This window comes from Festucalex cinctus, chromosome 11 (assembly GCF_051991245.1).
Source record: "Festucalex cinctus isolate MCC-2025b chromosome 11, RoL_Fcin_1.0, whole genome shotgun sequence".
Classification (NCBI taxonomy): domain Eukaryota; kingdom Metazoa; phylum Chordata; class Actinopteri; order Syngnathiformes; family Syngnathidae; genus Festucalex; species Festucalex cinctus.
The window spans coordinates 13108531-13134899 of NC_135421.1; the positions used below are offsets into that span (position 1 = coordinate 13108531).

A 26369-nucleotide genomic window follows, 5' to 3' on the forward strand; every position below is an offset into this window, starting at 1 on the left:
AGAAGTCATCCAACCTCTTCCAGATACTATCCAAACAAGAAGCCTGCTACCTCACGTGACTCGAGCGCATCCTCTGAACCTTGAGACACCAGCGTTGGTCCGTTCGTCCCAAGATTCCGCACCACAGGGCGCCGCAATCATGACAAGGATGCAGCAGCGCTCGCCCGGCTTTCTGGTCCTCTTGCTGGTGCTCGTCATCGCTGGGATAGTTTTGTCTGGTCCCTCCACGCCGCGCAGGAGCAGAGGTAGGACATCTTATGTGTCCACACATCTGATTTTGATTAATTGGCAACATGGTTGGAATCCATGCTGGGATAGGGTTCAGTTTACATGTGACACCTGAACAGGAGAAAGGGTAGCAAATGAATGAGTGGTTGTCTGATTAAAGGCTTGGTCATCATCTCTTGGTGGGTGTCTTTGCACAGTGCATTCCTGGTTAACCCCAAAAGTTGGCTCAAATGAATAACATAAAACAGTCCAATTTTTGGGGGTTGTTTTGTGTCAAAAGGTTGGGTTGGTGTCGTTTTGATAATGGGTTATTTTTTTACCCAACGATTGTTTTTTAAGAGTACACACTACTTGGGCCAATTTAATCCAACTTTCTGGGTTGTTTTTGCACAAAACAGCCTAATAAATGGGGTTGATTTATACAAAATAACCCACCAAAAATGTGTAGTTTGATACAAAACAACCCAACACATTGGGTGATTTTGTACAAAACATTCCAGAAAGTTGACATTGCCCCTTTTTTACCCCAATTGGGTTATTTAGGACCCAACTGTTTTTAGTGTGTACACACTACATACTACTTGGGTCAAAAAATTGGCTTGTTTTATATGACACCTCCCCAAAAAAAAATACAAAAAATAAATAAATGCTTGTTTCCCCAACTTGGGCCAATTTAACCCAACTTTTTAGGTTGTTGAAGTAGTGAGTGAGTCAATTTTTAACCCAAATTGGGTTATTCTGAGCCACCTGTTTTTAGAATGTATATGACAGAGTTTTGGAAGATAGGCACTGTTGTTCAAAAGATATTCCCTCATATAACTGTATCCCCCCATTGTACCTAAACTATGCAGGAATCCATTTGTTCAATAGAGCTTCTGCAAAACCAATACACATCATCCACACAGAAGTTTGGCTCTCACCCGTCAGACTCGCATCAAGAATATTATCATTATTTATTTATTTTTTATGATTACCAAGCACAGCTGGTCCATCACGGGTTTTTCTTGGAGGCGTCCTCGTGTTAGGGAGTTCAAAGGTTAATCTCACAAGACAAGCTTACAAGATGAGGTTGCAAGTATTACAGCAGGAGTGTCGACTTTCTGCTGTGGCAATTAAAATGTGAGTCACACGAGTTTGAATTGAATCAAAGCACCCGCAAACAGCGCAGCTGCGCAGTCACGTATTGTGCTTAAGCCTAAAGACCACACACTCAACTTCCGCAGTAGTTCCATCAACACAGATGGGAGATTATCACTAGTTTTTATAGTAGACAAATGTTACATACATTTTACCTCCCTTTCAGGAGTTTGAACAAAACCTGAGAGATTTCCCTCTCTTTCCGACAGGAAAGAAGGAAGAAGTCATACCACAGTCTCAGTAGATTAGATAATTGAGTCGCTGATTGGCAATTTTTGTAAACAGAATATTTTCCTGTCTCACGTTGCATAGACGCACTCCAGCTCTGCTTTTTCTCTTCTGCATTCAACAGTCGTGTTGTATTTGTATGTTCAAAAAAATCCTTTGAAGACTTTGATGGTTGTAAAAGTGTTGTGAGGTGAGCAGCCATCTAGCCAGCAGCCTCTACTTGGTTAACTGGCTTGCTGGCACAAGTTGGCTTTCCAACAAGTCATGGTGTGCTTGTTTTTTTTTCCCTATTTCTTCTCTGTGGGAAAAGGCAGTATCCCCTCCCCCTTTTACTGTTTCTTGGCTCAAACACCTGATTTGAGAGTCAAACACATTATGCAATGAAGTGTTTATTTTTTTAAAGCAATGGTTTGAAGATATGAAGGGCTTATTCTAAGCTCAGTCCAAAAAAATGTACCGTGAACTTCTCATTTGTTGAGTCTTACATAGTGGTCCTTCGAGATAGAAAGGGAACGCTGGTGTCAGAATTGTCAAGTCATGCCTTCAACGAATGTTGGACCATTGACCAGATGGGGTCGACTTATGTGAAAACAACAGCATTTGCCAACATTTTAAGTATGTACCAATGCATCAATGTCGATTGAAGCACATTTTTAGCCATGTCTTCAGGTTTAATCCTGCAATTTATTTTTATTTTTTTACCTGACCGCCATCACACTTTTAATCTAACTCATTGATTTCCCAATTTTTTTTAGGTAATACATTCCCTTAGACCGCTTGGAAGTGTTGACACCTACCCCCCCCCCCCCCCCCCCCCCCCTTTACCTTGACCACCATTAAACTTACCCTTTAGGGCGCAACACAGTTTGACAATCCTACATTAACAACAGCCTTTCTCACAATTATTAAACCATGCATTGCACCTACTTCAAGCTCCCAGCAGTGTTGGTGCACATGGTGTGCCAATTGGAACAGTCGGTTAGAAAGTTTGTGAAAATTTTGTGAAAACAATATCTACAGTACTATGATGCCCTTTTCACACTGCTTTTAGCAGTCATCAAGTCCATTTATTGTATATGTGGTGCGAGGCGGAGGCCACGGAATGGAGTGTTGTTATGACCTCAAATTTGAAAATGTTCTATTTGAGAGCAGCAGCGTCGTGACATCAGACAAGCGCCTCCTGCTGAATTATTTATTCGCCGCTGCTTGAGTCCTTCTCCTCGGCCTTCTGAAAATGAACGAAGTCAGGGCTTTCTTTTGTAACCTTGAAAGATGCACTTTGTTGAGATTCGGTCAAACCAGCAGCAAAATTTCAGTTTTTACTTCATGGTATGTCAGCTACGTCAGCACTTCCAAATATGGGCATGCTGTAAATTGGGAATTTTACGCTGCCACATGGCTTTTTCACAATGACCAAGTGCAGTGTGAAAAGGGTTTTACTCCTTCACACGCGCCACATTTTTGTTTTTGTGTTGCGGAAATTCCCGCTTTGTTGTATAATCTGTGGTTTATCGTGATTTTTTTATTTTTTTTTTATGGGTTTTTACAGTACTAGAATGCGGGAAAGGACAGCCGCAATCGTCGATGCATTTTTCAGCCTGGAGACCACCAGTAAAGCACACAATAAACACAACAAACACACTCTCAAGTAAGAGCTGCTGTCAACCACAGCCCATGCCCAGAAACTCACATGCAGATTCGCTGAAATCACATGTTACTGTATCAAGAAACTAACATACATGCTACAATACGTACGGTGTTTCCTATATACAATATTTTATGCTTCCAATTTTTGTGATTTCAATGTGATTAAAAGAGGTGTATTTTAATAAGTCTGAATGTGTTTAAAGTGTGGAGGAGGGGTAAATAAAAAAAAATACTTTTTATATGTTCTCTCTGTATCACAGATTTTCACCTATAGTAGGTCTGGAATGTACCCCTATGATGAGCACTAGTTGATTGTATAGTCAAATCTTGCTTCCAAATTCCAAGGAACCCAAAAACGAAAACCAAATGACGAAAAAGTAAACAAAACAAAACAAAAAAACGGTATCCTAGAACACAATGTATGACATCACTCTGTTCGCTATCACAACAAAAAGTTATTTACGACTGACCCACATTTCGACAATAAATGTCTTGGAGAGAACATTAAGGCAACCAGAACAAAACCGCAGATGAAGCGCGGATAAATAATGGCGTTGGAAATATAAAGACAGCAGAGAGGAAGGGTTACCGGATGAACTTGGAATCCCGGGGTGTCAAGATGATGGAAAGGTGGCCACTTCCACATAAACGATGAGAGAAGGATGGGATGGAGCTGCACCGCAAGGGGGAAGACAAAGCAGCTGTGGCTCCATTAAAAATATACCCAAAGCCATTTGTAGTGTGAAAACAGCACGGAGGCCGCCAAGGAAAATTTGCCGAGTGTGATCCCTGGCATGACTTTCTCCCGCTGGATCAGGGATTGTTCCACAATAGACTCCCACTGATTTATAGCCGATATTCCCTCAGTCCCATTTGAACTAATATAGGTCACTGGAGCTGTCATTGCCTTCTCGCTATCTAAATTATTTTCAACTGTCTGTGCCGCGGCTGGCACAAGACATGGCAAGTTTTTCACACTCCATTGCCCTAAATGGAGTAGGCCATTAAACATCTGTTTCGGCTCTTCTATTTACCTCCCATCTTCGAAGACTCCAGCTTGACATCACCTCTTGTGTGTGTGGCAAAGTGTGTGTGTGTGTGGGGTTGGTGGGGGGATTTACCGACTTCACTCAGTTTAATTGATTTAAACGATCGCGCATGTGAGGGGATATAGTTTGTTGGACAGTATATCGCACTGGTATAAAGTTTATACACCCTCATTTAGTTTGCGGGATGAGAGCAGATGTGTTGTGTGACCCACTAAAACGACCACATTGACTTCAACAAAGACACTTTTCGTTCTACAACACAATTCGTGTTATGGCTCTCCATGTCTCATATTTATAGCTCTCAAAATCAGTGGGGAAGAATTTATACTGAGAGCATTTAAAGCAATATAAATTCACTGATGCTAATCGGTGGTTTGGTAATACAAGGAGAGTAAATTGACACCCAAAAGTTACAAATGCACCTCAAAGTATGACTACAAAGCTTTTGTCAATTGAGATTGATTATTTCTGGAATAATTGCTTCCAGAGTCCAAATCATCACCATCATTAAACATTAGTAAAACATTAACTGTGCTGACAATGCTTTAGCTAAAATTCGACCATTCCTAATTAGAAGAAAAGGAGGTTAACCATTCTGTTTAAAACAAGAAAACTCCCCGTAAACACCCTCTTAACATCACTCTTTAACATTAACCTCCACTGTACTGGGTAACCTTTTGATCACAAGTGACAAACAGCAGCTGGCTAACAGGTGGCTAGCGTGAAAAGCTAGCACAGCATTCTGAATCTTCACGTAGTTCTTCTTCTTGTCAAACATTCATCCATTTTCTATGTTATTGAATGTTTGATGCTAAATACTGGTAAAAAGTAACAAGTAATTACTCACTGCATTACTTGATTCATAGCTGGTTGACACTGCATCCAGCCAAGATTCCGATCAAGTAAACAAGTGACTAAAACAGCAACAGTAAAAACACAACAAGTAGTACACACTAAATTTAAAGTAGAAACATTCAGAAGTACAAAAGTATTTGGTACTGTTGTCCATCAAAAGTCTAACAAAGCACAAGCTGATGAAGTCACAGACAATGATGTTTTGAACACGATTTTGGTGAAAACCTTTGGTGCGTTGAGGCTTAGGGGTATCACGGAAATTTGTGGTCAAAGCTGACGTTAGTGTGTTTTCTTCCCCATTATTATGTGACTCCCTTTCCCGGAGGATCATGCATCACCAGGCGATAACGTCCTCTTTGGAGCCAAGCTCCACTCTCCAGTTTGAGGGTGTTGCTGCTTTTCAAGCCAACCGCATGACCTCTTCTGCTTACTCACCAAAACATAAGATGGAGAGGACAATTATTCAATGTTTATCAGATTCTGCGACTTTATTTATTGGGTAATGCCATGTGCTGATTGGTGACTTCATTGCATTTTGAAGGGATTGCAGATGCAGTTAGCAGGAATGAACTGATTTAACATTTAGAGCCAGACTGCTGGAGTCATAATATTTTAACGAAAGGGACTCATCTTAATTAGCGTCATATAATACAAACCATGTTTGTTTTTGTTACAATGAATGCACTAAATGGCCATCTGGGATAACCTGGAGACAATCATTGTGTTATTTGATGTGGCAAGATAAAGAAAAGTAGGTCAGCAGATACTTTTGTCGCTCATGAGCATGCAAGCTAGATGTCATTGGGCCTTAATGAAGATATCGGGGCCTCGCTGAAAAAAGCAAAATCACACGGAATAAATCCAAATCTTATCAGAAATAAAATGGTAATATTCTGAGTAGAAAGACACAATTGAAACAACTGAACTTCAAATTCTGACAAGAGCTCAACAGTCAGACTAGAACCTGATGTAGGGCTTATTTTTAAACTCTGATTTTAAATTTCATAATATTATGAGCTACAGTAACTTTTCTCTCTCTAGAGCAGGGTTGCCCAAGTCTGGTCGTCGAGAGCCCCTATCCACCCTACATGACTCCCTTCTCCATCACAGCTGAATTTATTTGGGGTGGGGGGGGCAAAATAGCAGCTTTTCCTCAGTTTATTATTTTATACTTGCAAAATGATGACATTATTGTACTAAATCACAATTTTATCATCTCAATATTATTTTTTTCCCCACATAAAATTGCAACTTTTTTTCTTTCAGTGTTACAACTTCTTGTGAAATCAATTTTTTTTAATTTTATTTTTTTTTTTTAACTATTTTACAATTTAAATTGCAGTTCACAAACACAATATTATAATTTTAAAATATAGAATTTTATAATAGTATAATTTATAATATTAAACTAAAAAAGTGATAATGTGTTATTACTTTTTCCTTTTGAAATTAAAAAGGTATAGTGTAAAATTACATGTTTAATTTGTAATGCTTTTTTTGTTAGATTCCCCCCCCCCCCCCAATTTATTCATATTATTCTTTGACTTTTACCCAATAGTTTAATCATTTTTATTTCATTCTCTTTGGTATATCCACGGCTTTTTTTTTTTTTTTTTTTTTTACTACATAGGGCTACAGATGTTTCCCGAGTAAATCTAGAATCTAGCAGCTGCAAATGCTTTGCTAAAACAAATATAATTTTGACAAACTGGGCCTCCCACTTAGGCAGTCGACCATGTATATTAAAAGCTAACACTATTTGGATTTGTTGAAATTCTGACATGTAATACTGTTTAGTCTGAACAATTGGCAAGTGATATTGTGCGGAAAGCAGTAAAATTATATCTCAAAGCAATTTGGGTTACAGCCAGTAGGGGGTTCAGGGAGCCTCAAGAGTCCATACAAATGGCAACAATGTGAGTAGTACAGCTGAGTGATGGTTTGGTGATCAGGCCTGTGGTTGAGCCAGATCATCTAAATCTAATCACTGTACTTGGGAAATATTGATAAGGCTAAACAGTTTTTAAGTGGCTTGCAAGCTAGTGTGGAAGGGTTGTGGGTCCGAGCCAGTCTTTGCTTGTACTTGATTTTAAAAACACACTGCCAGAAGTTTCCTACTCACTGAGCCAATATCACTTGTGCTTTAGTGGGGGGAATATTGGTGGGAGAAGCAAAAGCAAATGCTTTTGATTGAGGTTTTCATCGGGAACACATCGCTGGAAAAGCTAAGAGGGTATTTTTCAAATCCAGGGCTTCCCCCTTTGCGAGTGTCTGCGTTGGGGTCTGGCAGCTGCTAGCGTTATTCGGCATGCAAAGTTCCACTATTTCATTTGGTGCTGAGATTGAAGCCAAATACATGTGCTTTGGAAAGTTTATTGTTTATAGGCTTCACTACAAAGGATGGAGGTTAAATCCCTTACAGGCTCATCTGTCACTCCAGTGCTCTTTCTTAAAACCATAAAAATCCACTAATTGCTGTGTTGTCAATGTTGATTTGAAGAAGATGAGGGAAAAGCAGACCAACAATCCCACAAAAACACACTTAATTTGATCAACTTGCCAGTCATTCTTTTGTCACGTCTGCTAATTTATAACGTAAGTATGCCCGGGTGTTCTGATTTATCATTGTACATGTCTATGCGCCAACTGACAGTCGTCAATCGCCGTTTTGACCCACATTCACTCATCCGAGCATCATGACTTTCAATCATTAATGTCGCCGATATATTAGCTCATTTCTGACCCTGAGATCGAGTCAAGTGAGAATATGTGAGTTACACAAGAAAAATAAGGCTACATCATTTGAGTGTACTAGATTTGTAATGATAGCTTTCACCCATACGTCTTTACACATTACTTGTAGTTGGTTGGAGCTGGACTTGGGAAATTTGGGATGCACAGAGCAGAACATAAACATACACAGCTGTTAGTTGGGGGGTGCCTATGATCATCTTTTTGAAGTATCACTGGTAATGGCCAAAATGACTGAAGAACAGCTGCTTTAAACCAAACTGTATATTTTGAGGCAATTGAATTTGAGACTTTTGTTGTTGTAGTCAAGACCACATCAATGGAGACCAAGACATTATCAGCTAAAGACTATTGAGACTGAGACAAGACCAAGACTTATGGAGGTCGAGACCGAGACAAGACCAACACTGCAGTATCTTTTTTCATAACGTTTGCAACAATAACCAATTTTACTCTGTTGTTTTTCAATCATTGCAAAGAAAATCTAGAATAAATAATGACAAAGAAGGAATTTTCAACAATAATAATGGCATCCTCTCCTGTCCCACCAGTCCGCCGCCAGAACATGAAGGTCCGCATCAACGCCACAGGTGACACCATTGTGATGAAGTTTGTACGTCCCAACACCGACACCAAGTTGGAGGGCTACATCCTGGGCTACGGCAGCAGCATGTTCTCCAAACAGTTCATTCCCCTACCGGAGAACGGGAAACCTTACGAGACTGAGTTTGGTGAGGGTGGCCGATGACTGGCAAGCAAATGAAGCTATAAGACCATAATAACCTCTAAATGTATCATAGATGCCGAGCCAAAGTATCTTATCGCCGTCCAGCCCATACCAACCAATGATGTCAAAAAGCACTGTACAGGTATGACTTAATATGTAAGTAGCACACCCATACTGTATGTTAATAACCATTCATCCACAGGGAAAGTGGAATTGGAGAAACCGCTCCACCTGGTTATTGGGTCGGTGACGCCCACATCAGTTTTGCTCTCCTGGGGGACCCTACTGAAGACCCCCTATGATGGCAATATCATGAACGACTGTCTCGAGGACGGGTATGCACATTACTCCAGATTTTGGCCTGAAAAGAAAATTTAGCTTCTGGGGAAAAAAAAACTCTGACAAGAGTTAATTAAGACTTTGTCAAAACATCTTTAGTGTTTAAGAAAATGCCAGGAAAACTGACAAAATGTTACCAAACGTCTTTCTGTGAATCTATAGCCACTCTACATATTTTGTTGGTTTTGCCTTTCACCCAGACACTACACAGTGCGTTACCGGGAGAGGAACAGGAAGTGGAACTACCAGACCTGCCCGACAAGCGACACGGTCATTGACAATCTCAAGCCCAATGCCGTTTACGAATTCGGCGTCCAACCCAGCTCCAAGCAGAAGACGGGATCGTGGAGCAAGCCCGTCATCCACAACATCAGCTCAGGGGGTGTTCAAGGTAGGTTTGATCACAGCAGACCACCTCCATTGCACACAATGTTGATTATAGTTTAGTATTTTCCAAGATAATCAACAGGTTTTTCAGTGTCTGTGAGAGTAGTTATTTATTTCTTGTGTGTTTCCAGAGAAAGTCATCAGGAAAATCATCAAACGTCCCATCAGCCCTGTGGTACGTCTTTTAAAAATGTGATCAAAGAATAAACTAAGGGTTCTAACTTAATGTCAGAACTACATCATTTATTACATGAAGGTTTTATTGTATCAATACATGAACACGGTTTGCTTGCTGGATAAACAGAAAAAGTTGTTGAAGCTAATGAGAACGAACAGCTCGGCTCATAATAAACATATTCAGGAACAGGGCGTGCGTTCGGAAGAATTAATACACCCTGGAGAGCATGTTGTAGATTTTTCGTATGTGTATGCTATTCTCAGGGTTGTTTGCCTCATTAATTTCCCTTCCAGCTGCCGAATGGAAACGGCGTGAGTACAGCCAGGGCGCGACAAGCCAAGTCCGTCTGTAGTGTGCTAGCCTCTCTGTTCATTCTAATTTAAAGCCACCCGTGCCAGCAGGAGATACTAAAAGCAACCAAATGCTCCAGTAGTGATCAATTTATTTGTTGCGATCATTGCGACTATTTATTGACCAATTCTTCCTTTTGTTTTTGACCCACTAGAAACCTCTAGCACAAGGTCCTCACTTCCCCTTTGCTCCTCGCCATGGTAAGTTAATCAGAGACTCCATTTGTGGGTAAAACCCGAATACTGCAATGGAAGATGCACAATGAATGAAACATGTTTTCCCAGTTTTGCTTTGAACTTTGAGTCTAAACACTGGAAAGAAATGTTGTTTTGCAGATTGATAAAATTCTATTCAAACTGTGAATTATTGCAGATTAAAGTTACCAGAAAGCTGTTTTTGTACAAGACTTCTCAGTAAAATACTCTCAATTACTCTTGAAAGAAAAGACCTAAGTTATGCATCACATTTCTGTGTCCAGTTTTTCTGATTTAGGTCATCGCATCTTGGAAGTATATTAGCATATTAGCTACTTTTTGAAATCCCAAAGAAATATTGTAGGCTTCATGGTATTATTATACACAACATCAGCTGAACCCAGACCACCTCACACTAAGTTTATTTCCAGAAGAACTGAATCGTGTTTTACAGTGCCTGAAAAAATGTCACATTGTCTATAAGGTCTGAAGAACATTGGCATGTACGGTGCCTTTGGCTTGAAATTGTAACAATAAAGAAAGAAGAAAGCATTACTGTGAACTGGTAAACCGTGATAATCCTTGTGGAAAACTGTCAAACTGTACTTGCACTGAACAAATGTTTTGAATTTCCAATTTCTTTTGCAGGACTGGGATAACCTTTGTGCTGACTTTGAATCTAACCTCTCTTCCTTTACTCTTTGTTAGTTCTTCACAATAGGACGCAGGGCAGACTCCCACTCTCCCGCCACATAACCCCAAAGACAACTCTTGGTAATTCTTTTTCTGAGCATCAACTCAGGAATTCCACAATGGTCAAAAGAACTTTGCCTCGCTATCGCTTAAAGTTAGTCTACTGTCTGGTTCTACACTCCTTTCACATGATCTAATGTGTACTATATTTGTCAGCTCCCACCACAACTGCTAAACAGGAACATCTGTCTACCCCTGGACCTGCGGCACCTGTGTCTACCAAACAGCCAATTGGTAAATAGTGATTCAAATTTGTTAAGAACTAAACACTGGATCTATTTTAATTGAGAGGCAGACAGTGTTGACTAAGAATTGTTGCATGTTTAGCTAGCCTGTATTAAATGTGTGATGTCAGCTGTTTCACAAGGCTAACGTAGTTAGACTTGGCACAACACGGTTCCTGAAGCTATTTTAATGATGGATTTTAGGGCCTTGTTATGTTTAAAATGTATTTTTATCAGTTAGTTTGGCTGACCCAATTGAAACCAGGCTGTCAACAACAATTCAATTTGAGGAATGATTTAAACAATGGGACTGTCGGAAATTTTGGACCATATATTATTCTATTTCATTGTATCGGCTTTGCCTGTGCTGTTTTTGGACTTTTTCTCGGATTCCCTTTCAATGTTGGGAGAACCAGTTTTTAATGCCCATAAGGCAAGCAATCAATCACTACCTAATAAAACCTTCTATCCTAGTGTCTTAGTGAGACGGGCTTTGGATTCATACCATATAAATCCTGGCTAGGGAAACTGGATAGTTTTGAGGCTGAATGAGTCATTGAAACTTGAGTCAGGTCAAATATGTGTAACTTAACACTAGGCCAAGTATCATAATGTAAGCTTTCAGGCCTGCACCTCTGCTGTTTTGTGTAGAAAGCTCAGTTGTTGTTGTTTGTCATTTTAATCAAAAAGTATTTTACAGAAAAGATTTTCTCTCTTTCACTCGCCACCCAGGAGGAGGTCTCTCCAAATCTGTCATTCCTCCTTTCCACGAGGTCCCCTTAGTTCCTCATCTCCAACTTCCACTTCAGATTTCAGCTCCAGCAGTTTCTGTACCAGCCCCCAAGCAAAATGGTGGACAATCCCAAAGTCACGCCCTTCCTTTAAATCTCCACCAACCACCAAGACAATCCAAGCCCAGACCACAACAGCCCCAAACAGGTTCTCAACCAAAACCCCACCCTCATAAACATCAATTAGGATTCCAGCCTGTACCCCATTCAGAACAATATCCAGATCTAGAGCTACATACCACAACACATGACCCAATTCCAACACATTATCATCAAACATCACAATCTACAACCCAAGCACAGTCCCAGTCAGAAACCAGATCAACACCCAAGACGCAGACAAAATCAAAATTTCAGACAAAGCCACCACCACTATCACAGCCTCAAACCACAAGTCAGCCTGAACCACGACATCATCCAATAACCCAGCTCATACATCCAACACAATTAACAACAAAGCCTGCATTTGAGGCACATCCAAAAACATCTCAATCAACAAAGCAACATCTACATCAGAGGCAACAAATTCAAACAATGCCTCACATCTTACCTAAGCAACCATCTCAATCTTCAACTGAGCCACAAATCAAAACACAATCTGGATCAATTATCCTTTTTGAGACAACATTCCAACCCTTCACTCAACAAAAAACCTCTCCAGAGACCTGGCCTAGCACGAAGAAACAGTTTAAGGTTCAGTCAACATCCAAACCAACAACTAGTCCTTTAATCCCCATGACACAACCTCTAGTGATGACAACAGCCCGGCCAGAAACACACTCCCAACCAAAAACAGAGCCAGGCCAACCATCCAAATCTCAAAAACAACTCACCACCAGACATAGTAACCAACCACAAGCTTTCGATAAGACCCAGCCACAGCCCCAGTCTCATCCTTCATCAGAAACTCAACCAAAAAGCAAACCGACCTCCCAATTCCCGTCAATTCCACAAAATGTGCCCCAATCTGAATCCCAAACTACAGTAAATCCTACAACAAAATCCCAAGCAGAACCACAGCCTGGAATTGAGATTCAGCCTCGGGGCGGGACTCACTCTGATCCTATTGAGGTCCCTCCATTGCAGGCAGTTCCCACTGGTAAACTTTTCGCACCTCTTATGTTAATACAGATCATGTTCAATGTCACAATTACAAGAAATGCCCTTTAGAATATACATGAGTTTTCTCCCATGCAGCTCCTAGTCCACCGGAGAAGGGAAAGCCTCTGCCAATCCCAGCCCCGGCTGCAGAGAAGCCTGATAGTTACAATCTTGGTAAACACCGAAAAGTTGGTCGCATTACCATCACCGCTTTTCGTCCAAAACTGTATGACACCCAGTTGCAACTCAAACCGCTTCCCCATCTCCATCTCCATCCTCACACCCACGTCATCGTCCCTGTCACCATGTGTGCTGTCAGTCGCGGCCCAGCAGACCCTCCTAACCCCCCCACCCGCTCACAAACAGCGCAGTGTGCCATTCGTGTCTGTCATTTCATTCTGTGGTCTCTCGTCTACATTCCTTTCACCGATGTGCACTGTCATTTGTCCCATTTAGGTAGGTGGATGATCGCTAACCTTCCCGAATGCCTCTCTTCTTATCTAGGTACCATCAACCGGAGAGCCGAGGCTCCTCGCTCCCCTACTAGCTCCTCAGCTATTCCGGCAGGAAGAAACACAACCTTTTCACGCATCCGGCCTCCTCCTCACTTCCCTCGCAATGGTGTCAGATCATTCTCCACCTCCTCCCACAGCTCCAGGACCTCTGGGGGTAATGGAGAACGCTCTTCCTCTACTTCTAATCTCCTCTTATTATCAAACTTCCTATCTTTATCTGCAGCTCTGCATTTACAGATGACTGCAGATGACTCCTGGTTTAGCGCAGAGTACGTCGAACAGCTTGCGCCTTTCTAGCTTTCTTGCGTCTTCCTCGGCAGTCCCGAAAGTCCTTGTGCTCGACCACATGCACGCTCTTGTGCGGTGTACTTCACACCTCTGCCATGAGATGCATTTGTGGCTTGAGCCTTGGTGTTGTTAATATGATTTACAGTCCCTCTTCGCTGGGCCATGTGGGATGTCTGGCTACAGCGCTGGCAAGGACACGCAACATTTTACACCTAGCATGCCAAACCAAGCACGGCGCAGGCAGTTTCGCCAGTCTTTTTCCTCTCTTTGTATCATCCTTTCCTAAACATACCCACAGATACCTCAAAAGACTTAGACAATGGAGAATGAGGAAGGCCAAAATATAAGATTAATGTCACAAAGTCATGCCAGCTCTAGTTTTAAATCCAGCTCATCTCTCAAAACTAGGTCAAAGGCTCGCGACTTCAGTTTTTGTTTTCCCTGAGTGGTCACTGCCAAATCCAGTGAGACCAAACACTTCATAACCGACCTTCTTCTCCCTCCAACAGCGCATCATAAGAGCAATGCTCTGCCTAAACCTGGAGCATGGCCCAAAGAGAAACCTGGTAAAGACTGACGAGAAAATCTCCTTTCAGCGTTCCACACGCACTAACCGTTACAGTATGTCCCAGTGTGTGCACATCATAATAATCAATCATCATCATCATACGCTTTTTGTCACAGTCCGCTAATGCTTCAACTTGCTTGTCAGACCTTTTGCGGCTATTTGTTGACTATGCTTTGACTCAAAATCAGTTCACAGATTCGGCCAGGGATGGGCTTAAATCAAACATTGAAGATAAATATCTTTGTCGATCATATGGAATATGAGCCATCTGTAGTTCAAATCGGCAACACGATAGAATAGGGGTAAGCAGATCCTTAAGAGGTCCAAATTCCGGCTGTAGAGTTTGCAAAAACATGCCGGATTTGTTTTATGGTTTACTGAAGACTCTGCGACTGACTTGAACCAGTCCAAGGTGGATTCTCCCTCCAGTCTAAAGTCAGCTATGGATGCTGATGGGTGAATGAAGCCAGTATCACCACAGTTATGAGGTAGTTTGCTGCCTAAACAGGTTACTTTAAAAACGTCAAAATCTGAAGGAATTTCAAGTTTCTTTAAGTTCCTGATGATCGACATAAGATATTTCTTCAAATGCCCATCCGTAGATTAATGCTGAGGATAATGATAGCTCCTAAAAGGTGAGCACATTTCAGTTCAGCGCCACCCCCACACTTTTTTTTTAGGCCCATCACATTGCTTCACTTTTGCCAGGTCTGTCTCTGCTCATTAAAATCAGTCAAACATAGGAGGATTATGCAAACCGCGTCTGCACCGCAAATATTAACGATGACGCTGCCGTCACTTCTCATTTGCTTCAGTCACGGCTGGTGTGTTGTCTCTGTAAATTTGGATGATTTCAGAGGGCGTTGAAGACTTCCCAGGATGGGTATTGCAACCATTGATTTCAAATACCCAACAACACAACCTATATAAATGATTGGAAGTTGAACTCTTATAAATGTTCCCAACTTTTCCATTCTTCCACTCTTTGCTGCACCCAAGGACAGGAAAATTGCTGCTGCACAAAACAGCAATGATACAAGACATATGTTGGCTTGATAACACGTGCTATACATCACCGCACCACTAACCTTCAACCAATTAAGCATGACATCATATTTTTGTGATTGCCAACCTCACTTATATAATCACATAGGATGGATTACATCGACATCCAGTATGTGATACATATCGGCGCATGTTTGCCATTAGCTCTCTGTCATACGACGGTTCGACTCGGGACTCATCAGTAAGAATCATCAGCGGTTTGTCATGCTGATTAGAGAGTTTAAGCCCGAGGTCATTGATTTCAGGGAAGGAAATGATCCCAAAAATAAATGTCTTGAAGCTGCTTTAGATCATTAACAATTGCATAATGTTGCAAGGATAAGCATGGATTTATCTCTGTGATAAGGGGATGAAAAATGACCGGAGTGCAATGCGAAATGTATTGTAGCCGAGCAACTCCAATTAAGGAAAAGTCTTAAAGACTCCCTCAGGCCGCAGTGTCGCTTCTTAAGTGATTTAGTGCAATGTGCTTTAACGCATCATAAAAATAAATCTGAGTTTGTTGCTAAGCGGTTTCCATTACAGGCCTCTTCACATTTGCTCACTTTTTCTTACATTTCCAGCACAATTCCCTCATTGGACCAATCAATGCAGTTAAGTCATTGGCGAGGACTTTTGAAGCTTGTAGATATCTGTGGAAAATAATCTTCAAAGATATATTTTTCAATGAGTCACTCATTAAAAGCAAAGTCGTACTTGGCTTTGCTATGCTCGTATTATTAAAACAATTTTTAGGTCTGATTGATGTTTGTATTTGTCGTAGACTGTGGCAGCATTTGCAATCTGCCTGGCTTGTATGTGTGTGCTCTGATTGGGGATGAGCATTTGATGACATTAACGCTCATATAATCGATTAATTGACACAAAAAATGTTAACGTCATGTTGATTGCAAACTGGCTGAATCAACCAGCACCTCTTCTGGTTGCAGCCAATTGGTGCATTCTACAGTGTTACTTTTCTAAAGAGGCGGTTAATTAACACTCAATTAATCGATTATTATGCCCATCCCTAGCTTTTATTGTTGCTTTTGTGTATGAATTCATTCTATCCATAAATGTGAGCTTGTTACCACCATTTATTTCCAGTTGTGAATCCTTTCTCCGAGAGTGCCAACCAACCGTCGCTCCGTATGAGTTTGCCATTGTAATTCTGTAACATATGTAATGTTTACAATTTAATCCCTGCAGTTCTGCGTCCACCTGTTCCCGTCAACAAGAGACCCAACCTGGTGGGGATGCCTAATGACCATGGTGAGAGAAACAATTACAAATGCTGTAGATGCAATCCCACATATGCTGGCTTCTCAAGTTACTTCTTTAAAGGGACAGTTCGGATTTTTTTACGTGAATCTCTATTTCGTCCTCACCTCCAGTGGTGTGCAATCAGCACTGACTTATCCCTGACAGCGTTCTGTGCCACGAGTTCTGGTCCGGTGTTGGACGAGAGGAAAATAGTCCGGCAAGTTGGCTGGGGTCACCTAAATAAAGTGTTTTTCTTCTAAAAACAATTTGTGTTCAAAAGAGTGATACATTTGCACACTAAACTCTCCAGAAAAAAAGCCAGACTCCATTACCACCGGGCACTATTTTTCTGTTCGTTTGTATCACTGCGCGTTGCCCTGTAGACAGTTGACAGCTTTCTTTAAGTGGCCCCAGCCAACTTGCCGGACTGTTTTCCTCTCGTCCAACACCGGACCAGAACTTGTGTCACAAAACGCCGTCAGGGGTAAGTCAGTGCTGATTGCACACCACTGGAGGTGAGGATGAAATAGAGATTCATGTCAAAAATTCCAAACTATCCCTTTAACTTGATTGTCTTGTGGCTTTCTGTTTCAGTTTTTAAAATGTTTATGTATAAGACACCATTTTGCTGTTTAAGTGTGACTTGGAGAAGGGATTCTATTCTTAGCGGAACTTCTGAGGAGGCTCACTTTGTTCCAATTTCAAAATACCTTCTTGTCAAGCGTAAACCCCAACCATTTTTAACACAGTATTAACATGCCGGGTGGCATGTTAATAGCATGAAATGCCAAAATATTCAATTATTTTTTTCCTGACTTCAGTAGGCAAAACTCTTTTTTATTTACGACTTCAAAAGAGGATTGACGAGACTTCCCAATGCAATGTGCTTGCCTGCAGTAATTCCTGTTGTTGAGCTGTTAAACTCGGATCAATGCTTGACTTTTGCATTCTTGCCTTCTTCTCACCACAGTTTATTTCAGCTGTCAAGCTTGGATGAGTTAAAATTGACCACAACTCACAAAAAAACGGGCTTCCAGTGAAAACGACAATACTTCCCATAAAACAAAAATAATGCACACTATCTGCGTAATCTCAATGCAGTGTCTTTGTTTGTTGTTCGACATTGACGTAAGACACAATGGCGCAAGTGGGCCACAATCGCAGCACCCCGTGCTGTAGTGGCTGACACAGACACACGCACACACACAAAAACCCCTCAGCGTGTGATTTCTGATGTGAAAAAAAACAAAGATACAGAACTGCCCTACAATGACGACCAAAGCAGATGGAACACAACTGTGCATGAGTCACATGATAAATTGACCCGCCTTCCTCCTTCCTCCTGTCTCGCCTCAGATAAACCCATGGACCTCAAACAGGGCGACAAGGAGTCCATCTTGAAGCCTTTCCCTCTGGTCACGTCCAAGCCTAAGCATGAGCGCCGACAGCAGACAACCACCACTACCCCGTTATTAAACAGTAGGGAACTAAACAGTTTTCTTATGTATGGTATACACATTATGTACACCTGTGTGATCTAAACTGGGGGTTGGCAACCTACAAATGTCATGCAGTTTTACAATCAAATACAATCTCTGAAATGTTACCTCAATTACTCAAGATCTTCTATATATTAAACATATGGTTGTACTGTAGTTCTATACATCTGATGTTGAATTATTGTTCACCATAGTTTCTCAAAATTCCATAAAATTGCTTACATGCCAAAAAAAAAACAACGATGACTGAATGCTAACAACAACATACATTTTTAGATTGGGTAAGGATTGTTCCTCTATTCTTTGAAAATAAGCAAGCATTTTTCAACACAATTTTGTTTTGTGGCCCAAGTGACTATTAAGGTCATAAAGTACTCTAAATTTCCCTCTGGAGATCAATTAAATATATCTTATCTGAGTTATTTTGAAATATTCAGATACAATTAGTATGCAATTGCTCAAACTATAACTTGCTGGGAAAGCTTGAAAATGAATCTTGAACTTTCTTGAATTTGAATATAAACCTTTAAGATCTTCTGGATTTCATTATCTTGTACAGGTTAGTACATTTATCATTCATTCCATATGGAGCAATGCATCCATGGATCAGAAGGATGTAATCTGAGAAGGAAATAAGAGAACATGTGTGATTTTTTTGATTTTTTTTGAGTCGTCATGAACACTCAAGCACGTGTTGGGCAGACTGGATGTCGACCTGGGCCAGAACTATGAAAAATGCTGACAGAGCGTCCTGCCAGGGAATGTTGGCACACCAAAGAAACTTGTCTGCTTCCTTTTTTACAGGCAGCCGCTTTGACATGAATGAAAATTCCTCCATATTCAGGCCCCTGCCTGCATCCGACGTGGACATTATGGGCAAGAAGCGATATGTGGGTAAGACTACGACATTTCTCAACTCAACTCAACTGATGTTTTTTCAATGAGAAAATAGTTTATTTTAGTACCATTAAACACAATATTAAAACTGGTGTCTTCTTCACAGTAGGGATGTCACGATAAGGGTAATATCGTGATATCGCAATATTAAAACTGCCCCAATATCGTCGTCGTCATGTTCACAATATTGAAAAGGAACACATTTGTTAAAAAAGTCAGGTTGATTTCTATTTGTGCAGTTCTAGCACCCTCTAGTGGCTATTTTATTAGTGCAATTAAATTTTCATGAATGATGTTTTGGCCTTCTATGTTTAAAATCTATGCTAATTGTCAGATGACGGGGAACCAAATTTGCTTGTGAAGTGATCAATGTGTGCTTGCATTAGCAAGTTAGTGCCTCAATATTGTTATTAGAGATTGTAGGTGGTTTATATGCATTGCTGTTATGTACAAAAGCACAATATTGTGCTTTTTTTTAAGTATGAGCTCTCTTTTTTACAATATTGTGATCTTTTTTTAAATATCGCCAACGCCCCCACAATATCGTGATAATTATCGTACCGTGACCTTCATATCGTGATAATATCGTATCATGATGTTTGGATATTGTTACATCGCTACTTCACAGTGAGTACTTCTGTGTAGACATTTTTTTTGTGTAACATTGCAAATGTAAATAAATAAATAAATAAATAAATAAATAAATAAATACAATCACTTAAATATTACATCCAATTAAATCAACATTAATATTTCTCAGAAATTGTGTTGAAACATGAAATATGTTTTAAAATGTTAAAACTGAAGCTATAATGCACATTTTTATAGAAACATGTGCAAAACTGAGTAAATTGCTGGACAGATAAATGTCTTCCACAAGTAAAAGTAAGATCATGACTCTTCTTCGCCTGAAGACTTCCGTATATTTCCCCGCCACTCTTATGAGGTGCTCCCCTAGTGGCCCGCCAAGTAATTGCTCAATAAGTAATGAACAATGGAGCCGTTATAGTGGCTGTATATTAACATCAATATCGCGATACTTGCGTAGGTGTATAGCTAATCTATTGGGAGAAAAAGTATCACGATTTATCGCAATATTGATATATCGTCACACTCCTACTGAAAACCAATGGATATTACCAATCAACCAATACAAACCAACCAGTCAACCTGTGACAAACCAAATGTCTACAATAAATGTTCATATAAAACAATATTTTTTTCTGCTTCCAAGAATGATCTCACATTAATATTTTGGATTATTTATAGTGTGAAAAGAAACCAAAGCAGTGGGAAAATGTCAATGACCAAATGTATGAACCAAACCAAATAATTGGTACGAGGGAAAGCAATTTATCACCACAAATGAATCATTAATGATGTACATGTCCACAGCTCCTCACGTCATCTACAAGACTGATAAGAAGCCAGACGAGCCGTGTTCGATCACGTCCTCGCTGACTTACTTCCCAGACGAAGAGGACGGCAGCGATCAGAACGTGACGGCTGCCCCCCGAATCCCGCCTTCCAACCTCACCGTGGTCACAGTCGAAGGGTGTCCGTCTTTCGTCATCCTTGACTGGCAGAAATCCGATAACGAGACCAGAGGTATCGCAAAAAAATAAAAAATAAAAAATCACATAGTACTTTGATGACAGATTGTTTTTCTTTGGAGATGTGTTTTTATTTTCTCACGGTTACCATTCATCAGATTGTTTTAAAACTGAAATGACATTACTTCTCTTTATCAGAGTATGAAGTCGTCTCAACAGCTAAAGGACCCAATGGAGAGGAAGTGTCCATATTGACGACAACAAACCAGACACACACGGCAGTGGAGAATCTAAAACCAGAAAGCAGGTATGTAACCACTATATGCTCATTTCATTATATCTCTGGGCTCAATCAGTACACTATGACCAGTATTACAAAAATTAAACTCCTTAACATCATTCTAAAACTTAGATGAAACAGAACATGACAAAATAAATGGTTAACTCATTCACTGCCATTGACGGAAAAAGACGTCAAATGATGCATTTTTTTTTGATGGTCTGGCAATGAATGTGTTAATAAATAACTTAAAAAAAAAAAATCAAAGTGGCCCTTGCAGATTTCTATTTTTCTGTCTGTGGCCCATGGTGTACATTACATCAACAATTTATAATTGCTTCATTGATTTTTACCCCGTTTAACTCATTCACCGCCATTGACGGAAAAATACGTCAAATGATGCATTTTTTGCTGGTCTGGCAATGAATGTGTTAATGGTTTCAGGTTCATTGTTGCAAAATGAACAATTCACATATCAGACTTTTCCCTTTACAGTTGCGTGACTGTTGGAAAATAAGGTAATTTATACGTATCTGAGTGCAGCGTTTTCCTGGGATTAACACACATGCCATTTCAAAAGAAGTTTACAAGTGTAATTACTGTGTTTTGCTAGTTATCAATCCCATTGTTTTTCTAAAATCATCCATTCATCCATCACTGTGATGGATTACAGCTCACGTTTTCCAACAGTTTTATCTCAAGTGAAGTATGTGTCAAAGCTGCCAATGCAGATAAACAAGCATAACCGCTTCCCACCACACACGTTGAATGTACGGTACTCTTACGCAAAAAAACGACAACTTCGTTTATAAGGATTGAGAGTCAATAAATAAAAGAAATCAATCCATTTGTACCTTTTTTTTGTTGTTTTTACTGTACGCAAAAATAACCAAAGAGAAACAAAAAACAGAAAGGGTGGATTGGGTGGAGGTTTTTCATTTTGCATCTGGAGTTTTAAGAGTTCACCAGAAACATCCCCTGGGCCGCTTTTTGCCAAGATATCTTAAGCTTCAGCACGTGGAATAACCATCAGCTGTTTGACTACAGTGAGTGAGTCACCGCGACTCACGTTGGCTCTGAAACGGCGACGATTTCAGGCTTGAAGGGGGAATTTCGATGGGAAAAATGGGCCTGAAGTTCGCGTTATCCCCTGGATTGATTGCTTTTGTCTTGTTTCAGTTATGAGTTCAAAGTGACACCAAAGAACGAGCTGGGAACGGGACCGTCCAGCGAGCCTGTGTCATTTAACACAGAGTCAGGCAAGTTTCACTCATACATAGAAAACCAGCCTAGGAATCTTATAAGCAATTTTGAGAGAGAGAGAGAGAGAGAGAGAGAGAGAGAGAGAGAGAGAGAGAGAGAGAGAGAGAGAGACTCGTTCAGAACGGCCAAAGAACTGCTGGCCTCCCTGACTAGAGCAAAAAGGCTCATCTCACTTTTGCAAAACACATCAGAATGATTCCCCAAACCTTTGGGAGAATACTCTACGGACTGACAAAACAAAAGTTGAACATTTTGGGAGGTATGCATTACATTTGGCGTAAATATAACACCGCATTTCTGAAAAAGAACATCATAGCAGCAGTCAAAAATGGTGGTGGTAGTGCGATGGTGGTCTGGGGCCGCTTTGTAACTTCAGGACCTGGATGACATGATTTTTGTTCCTTACCAGAAAATTCTGAGGGACTAGGTAGAATGTTTGGCTGTCAGTTTGTGACCTCAAGATGAAGCATATTTGGGTTCTGCATCAGGACAATACATAAGAACATAAATATTCAACTTCAACCGCTGGGAAAAAAATACAAAACAAAAAGGTTTTGGAGTGGCCTAATTGAAATCAAGACTTGAATCTAATTGAAATGCAGCGGCAAAATCTTTAAAAAAAAAACTCCAGTGCTGCTGAATTAAAGAAAAAATGGATCAAAATATCTCCACGGAGATTTGAAAGACTCATCACTAGTTTCAGAAAATGCTTAATTTCGGTTGTGGCTGCTGAGAGTGGCCCAACCACGTTTCAAGTTTTGGGGCAATCACTTTTCCACACATGGCCATGATGTAGGTTTGAATTTGTTCTGCCTTAATAATAAAAACCTTTAATAATAATTAGAGCTGCCAAACAATTGTTATTATTATTATTTAAATCAGATTATTCATTAGTAATAATGAAATTTGTTTGGTGATGGGCAACATTTATTAAGTGTGACAAACATGCAAAAAATAAGAAATTGAACACATGACAATGATGATCTCATTTCCCTTCCACCTGCAGCGGACCCACGAGTGAGTGAAAACGTATCAGGTAAATATTGTTGTCTCTTAATATTATTATATTCTAACACTTCTTCTTTTAAATACATAATAAATTTGCTTTTTTAAATCTTTAACCAGGAAAAGATGCCATCTGGACGCAATTCCCATTTAAGACGGACGCCTACTCCGAATGCAACGGGAAGCAATACGTGAAGAGGACGTGGTACCGAAAGTTTGTGGGCATCCAGCTGTGCAACTCTCTGCGATATAAAATCTACCTTAGTGACTCGCTCAATGGTAAATATACACAAATTAAAATCGTATTACAAGTTGTAAATGAGTTGCCTTATCATGAGCTGGAGGTTGGATCCCAAAGCGCAGACACAAATAAGATTTTAACTATTTATTCACATTGAGAGGCGTGTTCCACACGTCTAGTCAAAACTTGACTAGACGAGAAACAAAGAGAGTTGCACAGAGAGACAGTGGTAACAGAAGTAATAATCCGAAAAAGACACACACTTCTCAGGAAGCTTATATAGACAAGGAATCGATCTGATTGGTTGTGGCGAGACATGTGGGTAACATGACTGACATCAGTGACATGGAATTATCTGATTGGCTGCTGACCAGGTTAAGGGATTAAAGATTCTTGACATCACATAGCCCTTGACATCACGTAACATCACATTCCCTAAAACCAGTTGAAACTAGATGCTAGTTACATCAGTTCAAAACAGACATATGACCTCACAGTCATGAACCCAACTTAACAGGTCATGAACTCAAACTTAACCCTGGTGTGACCACACTAGCGTGACCCAGACAAGACTGGCTCTTGATCGTATGTTTTGTGAAATCCTAACAAATGTACAACTTTTTCTATCCCTTTAGGGAAGTTCTACAACATCGGAGATCTGTCAGGTTATGGCGAGGACCACTGCCAGTTTGTGGACTCCTTCCTGGACGGGCGGACTGGAACGCAGCTGTTTGCTCACCAGTTACCATCCAGGCCAGGTATTTATTTATGAGCAGTATACAGATTTACTTTACATGACCACTTTCACCAAAAACCCTTTGGATTGTTTGTTTGTTTTTTCTTCCAGGTTACCTCAGGGCGCTGAGACAAGAGCCGGTTAGCTTCGGCGAGATTGGCGGCAAGTCGCACGTGACTTACGTGGGATGGTACGAATGCGGCACGCCCATCCCTGGCAAATGGTAACACCTCCGCCCCCCGCAGTCCAGAAGAAGGTCTGGAAGAAGAATACCAAAGGTGCCTAACGGAAGGGAGTTCGGCTTCTTTTCCTTGTTACCATAAATCAGGGGTAGGGAACCTTATTCACCCCATTTAGATAGTCTTCCGAAGGCCATATGAAATTTATGAAAAACACGATCAAACAAATGTTTATTGTTATATATTAATAGCATTTGTTTGTTAGATGTTCTACTGAGGATTTGTTTTTAGAATTACATGGCGGGCTGGATGAAATGCTCTCGCAGGCTATTTATATGGCTGACAACGGCAGGTTCCCAGCCCCTGCCATAGACACTGTAGATTGTGGGCGTGTCTAAAGGTTGCTACAAGGTATGAACGGGTTCAAGGAAACAAATCCCTGATGTTGTTAAAGTGTCAAAATGGATGCATGAGTGGCCAAAATGTTGATTATACAGTCATTGTTTTGAAAATTGTTGGGAAGCTGGCTCCCAAAATGTAAGATACTATTTATCAGGGGAACGTTACAAGATTATAGCGTGCTGCTTTGTACATTACAGAGGACATAGACTTGCATGGCTATAAAACACACACACATACACGCACACACATTGGTCATTTGTATACAGAGACACAGTGCCACTCATATAATGATTGTACATTTGGACAATGTAAAATACAAGCACATATGACACATGCAAGACCGACAGTTTGCTGTTCCTGAGGAACTGCCAGCAGTTGCAGATTGCACAGTATTAATTTTGTTTTATATATGTATATGGAGTGAAATGTTTTTTTGTCTGATTGTTGCAAGGATGAAAAAGTGCAAATTGTTGAGGAAAAAAATTAGCTTTTTTGATGTTTTGAACACTAACATGTTAACTTTTCTCCAATAAGACAATTTCATAGAAATATATTTGGTGAAACATTTTGCGAATATTGTACATAATTTTCCACATCATTTTTTTTTTTTTTTTACAAATACTTTTGTGTTGCAAAATGTAAACTGTTTTTGAGCAATAAATCTTGTTTTGATATTAACTGTTACTATTTTCTGTGTGATTTCAAGGGATTTAGCATGATCTTGTTAAATATTTTCCCTAACCACAAGAAAAGAACGAGGTCTTTGGCTAAGGCTTTGAGACTAAAGTCTTTATGCTAAAAAAGATAAAGGCTAAGGTCTCAACGCTTGGCTCCGGGATTTTTTCTCTCCCAGGTCTAAAGGGAGGCTTGACCCATACATAGGGAGACAGAGAAAATTTACAAATATATTTTAGAATATCAAAAAGAGTGCTGGATGGTTTTAAGGGGTGCTACAGCCCCATATCCCTGCTGTTTACTTGAGGCATTGTAAAGGCTAAGGTCTTAAGGCTAAGCAATATAAACAAGACAGTCTTTATGTTATGCAAAGTAAAGGCTAAATTGAGCATATTAAGAAATGTCAAGATGTAGAATTACATCTTTAGTTTACCCTCAGCTAAGTAAATGCTAACGCTAAGGTCTTTAAGCTAAGCCAGCGGTGGCAAATCCAGAAAGTAAAATTCCTGCCAGAGTTTGGCTTTAGCCACAGGTGCTTCTAATCACATTTTTATTGTATTTATTATATATTTATTATTTTATTTAGCTCATTTATCTGCCGGTTGGCAGGTAAATGAGCTCTTACTTTGTAAATGACAAGCTCTTTACATTACACTACACTAAATACGTTACACATCTACACATTATTTTGAACTAAAAACTGAGCTGTCCAACGATTATTTTTAATCAGATAAGTAACATCTTAGAATTTTGATTAATCAGGATTAATCACTTAATTAAAAAGGCTTAACATTTTTTTTCTTGCCAAATTTGAACACCTGTTATGTGCTAATTCTTTCAACATTTTATGAGGATGTCAACATTTTTTTTTCATCCACTGCACTCTCATCCTCCTCTTTTTCTAATCAGTTAATTAATTGCATAATTTAAAATAAAAAAATATTTTGACTAGAAGAAACATTCTGAATGTCATACATAAACATTTGTAAATGCTTTACTTTAATGCATATTTATGTTTATT

The 26369-nt window shown here is 40.0% G+C and overlaps 1 protein-coding gene across 5 annotated transcripts; it reads left to right on the top strand.

Annotated features, from left to right (window-relative positions):
* Positions 1-25345, top strand: abi3bpa (ABI family, member 3 (NESH) binding protein a). Of its 5 annotated transcripts, XM_077537523.1 has the most exons (23): positions 1-245; positions 8447-8626; positions 8696-8764; positions 8825-8957; positions 9162-9352; positions 9480-9523; positions 10032-10077; positions 10780-10845; positions 10981-11058; positions 11781-12938; positions 13037-13114; positions 13445-13609; positions 14253-14309; positions 16565-16627; positions 17975-18097; positions 18922-19011; positions 20410-20622; positions 20766-20874; positions 22027-22106; positions 23117-23146; positions 23236-23394; positions 23992-24114; positions 24204-25345. In XM_077537523.1, exons 1-23 carry the CDS (start codon positions 140-142, stop codon positions 24317-24319), a joined length of 3477 nt encoding a protein of 1158 aa, XP_077393649.1. In that variant the 5' UTR covers positions 1-139; the 3' UTR covers positions 24320-25345. The 5 variants fall into 5 exon arrangements, with proteins under 5 accessions (XP_077393649.1, XP_077393650.1, XP_077393651.1 ...); XM_077537524.1 differs by lacking the exon at positions 14253-14309; XM_077537525.1 differs by lacking the exons at positions 11781-12938; positions 13037-13114.
* The last annotated feature ends 1024 nt before the right edge of the window (positions 25346-26369 follow it).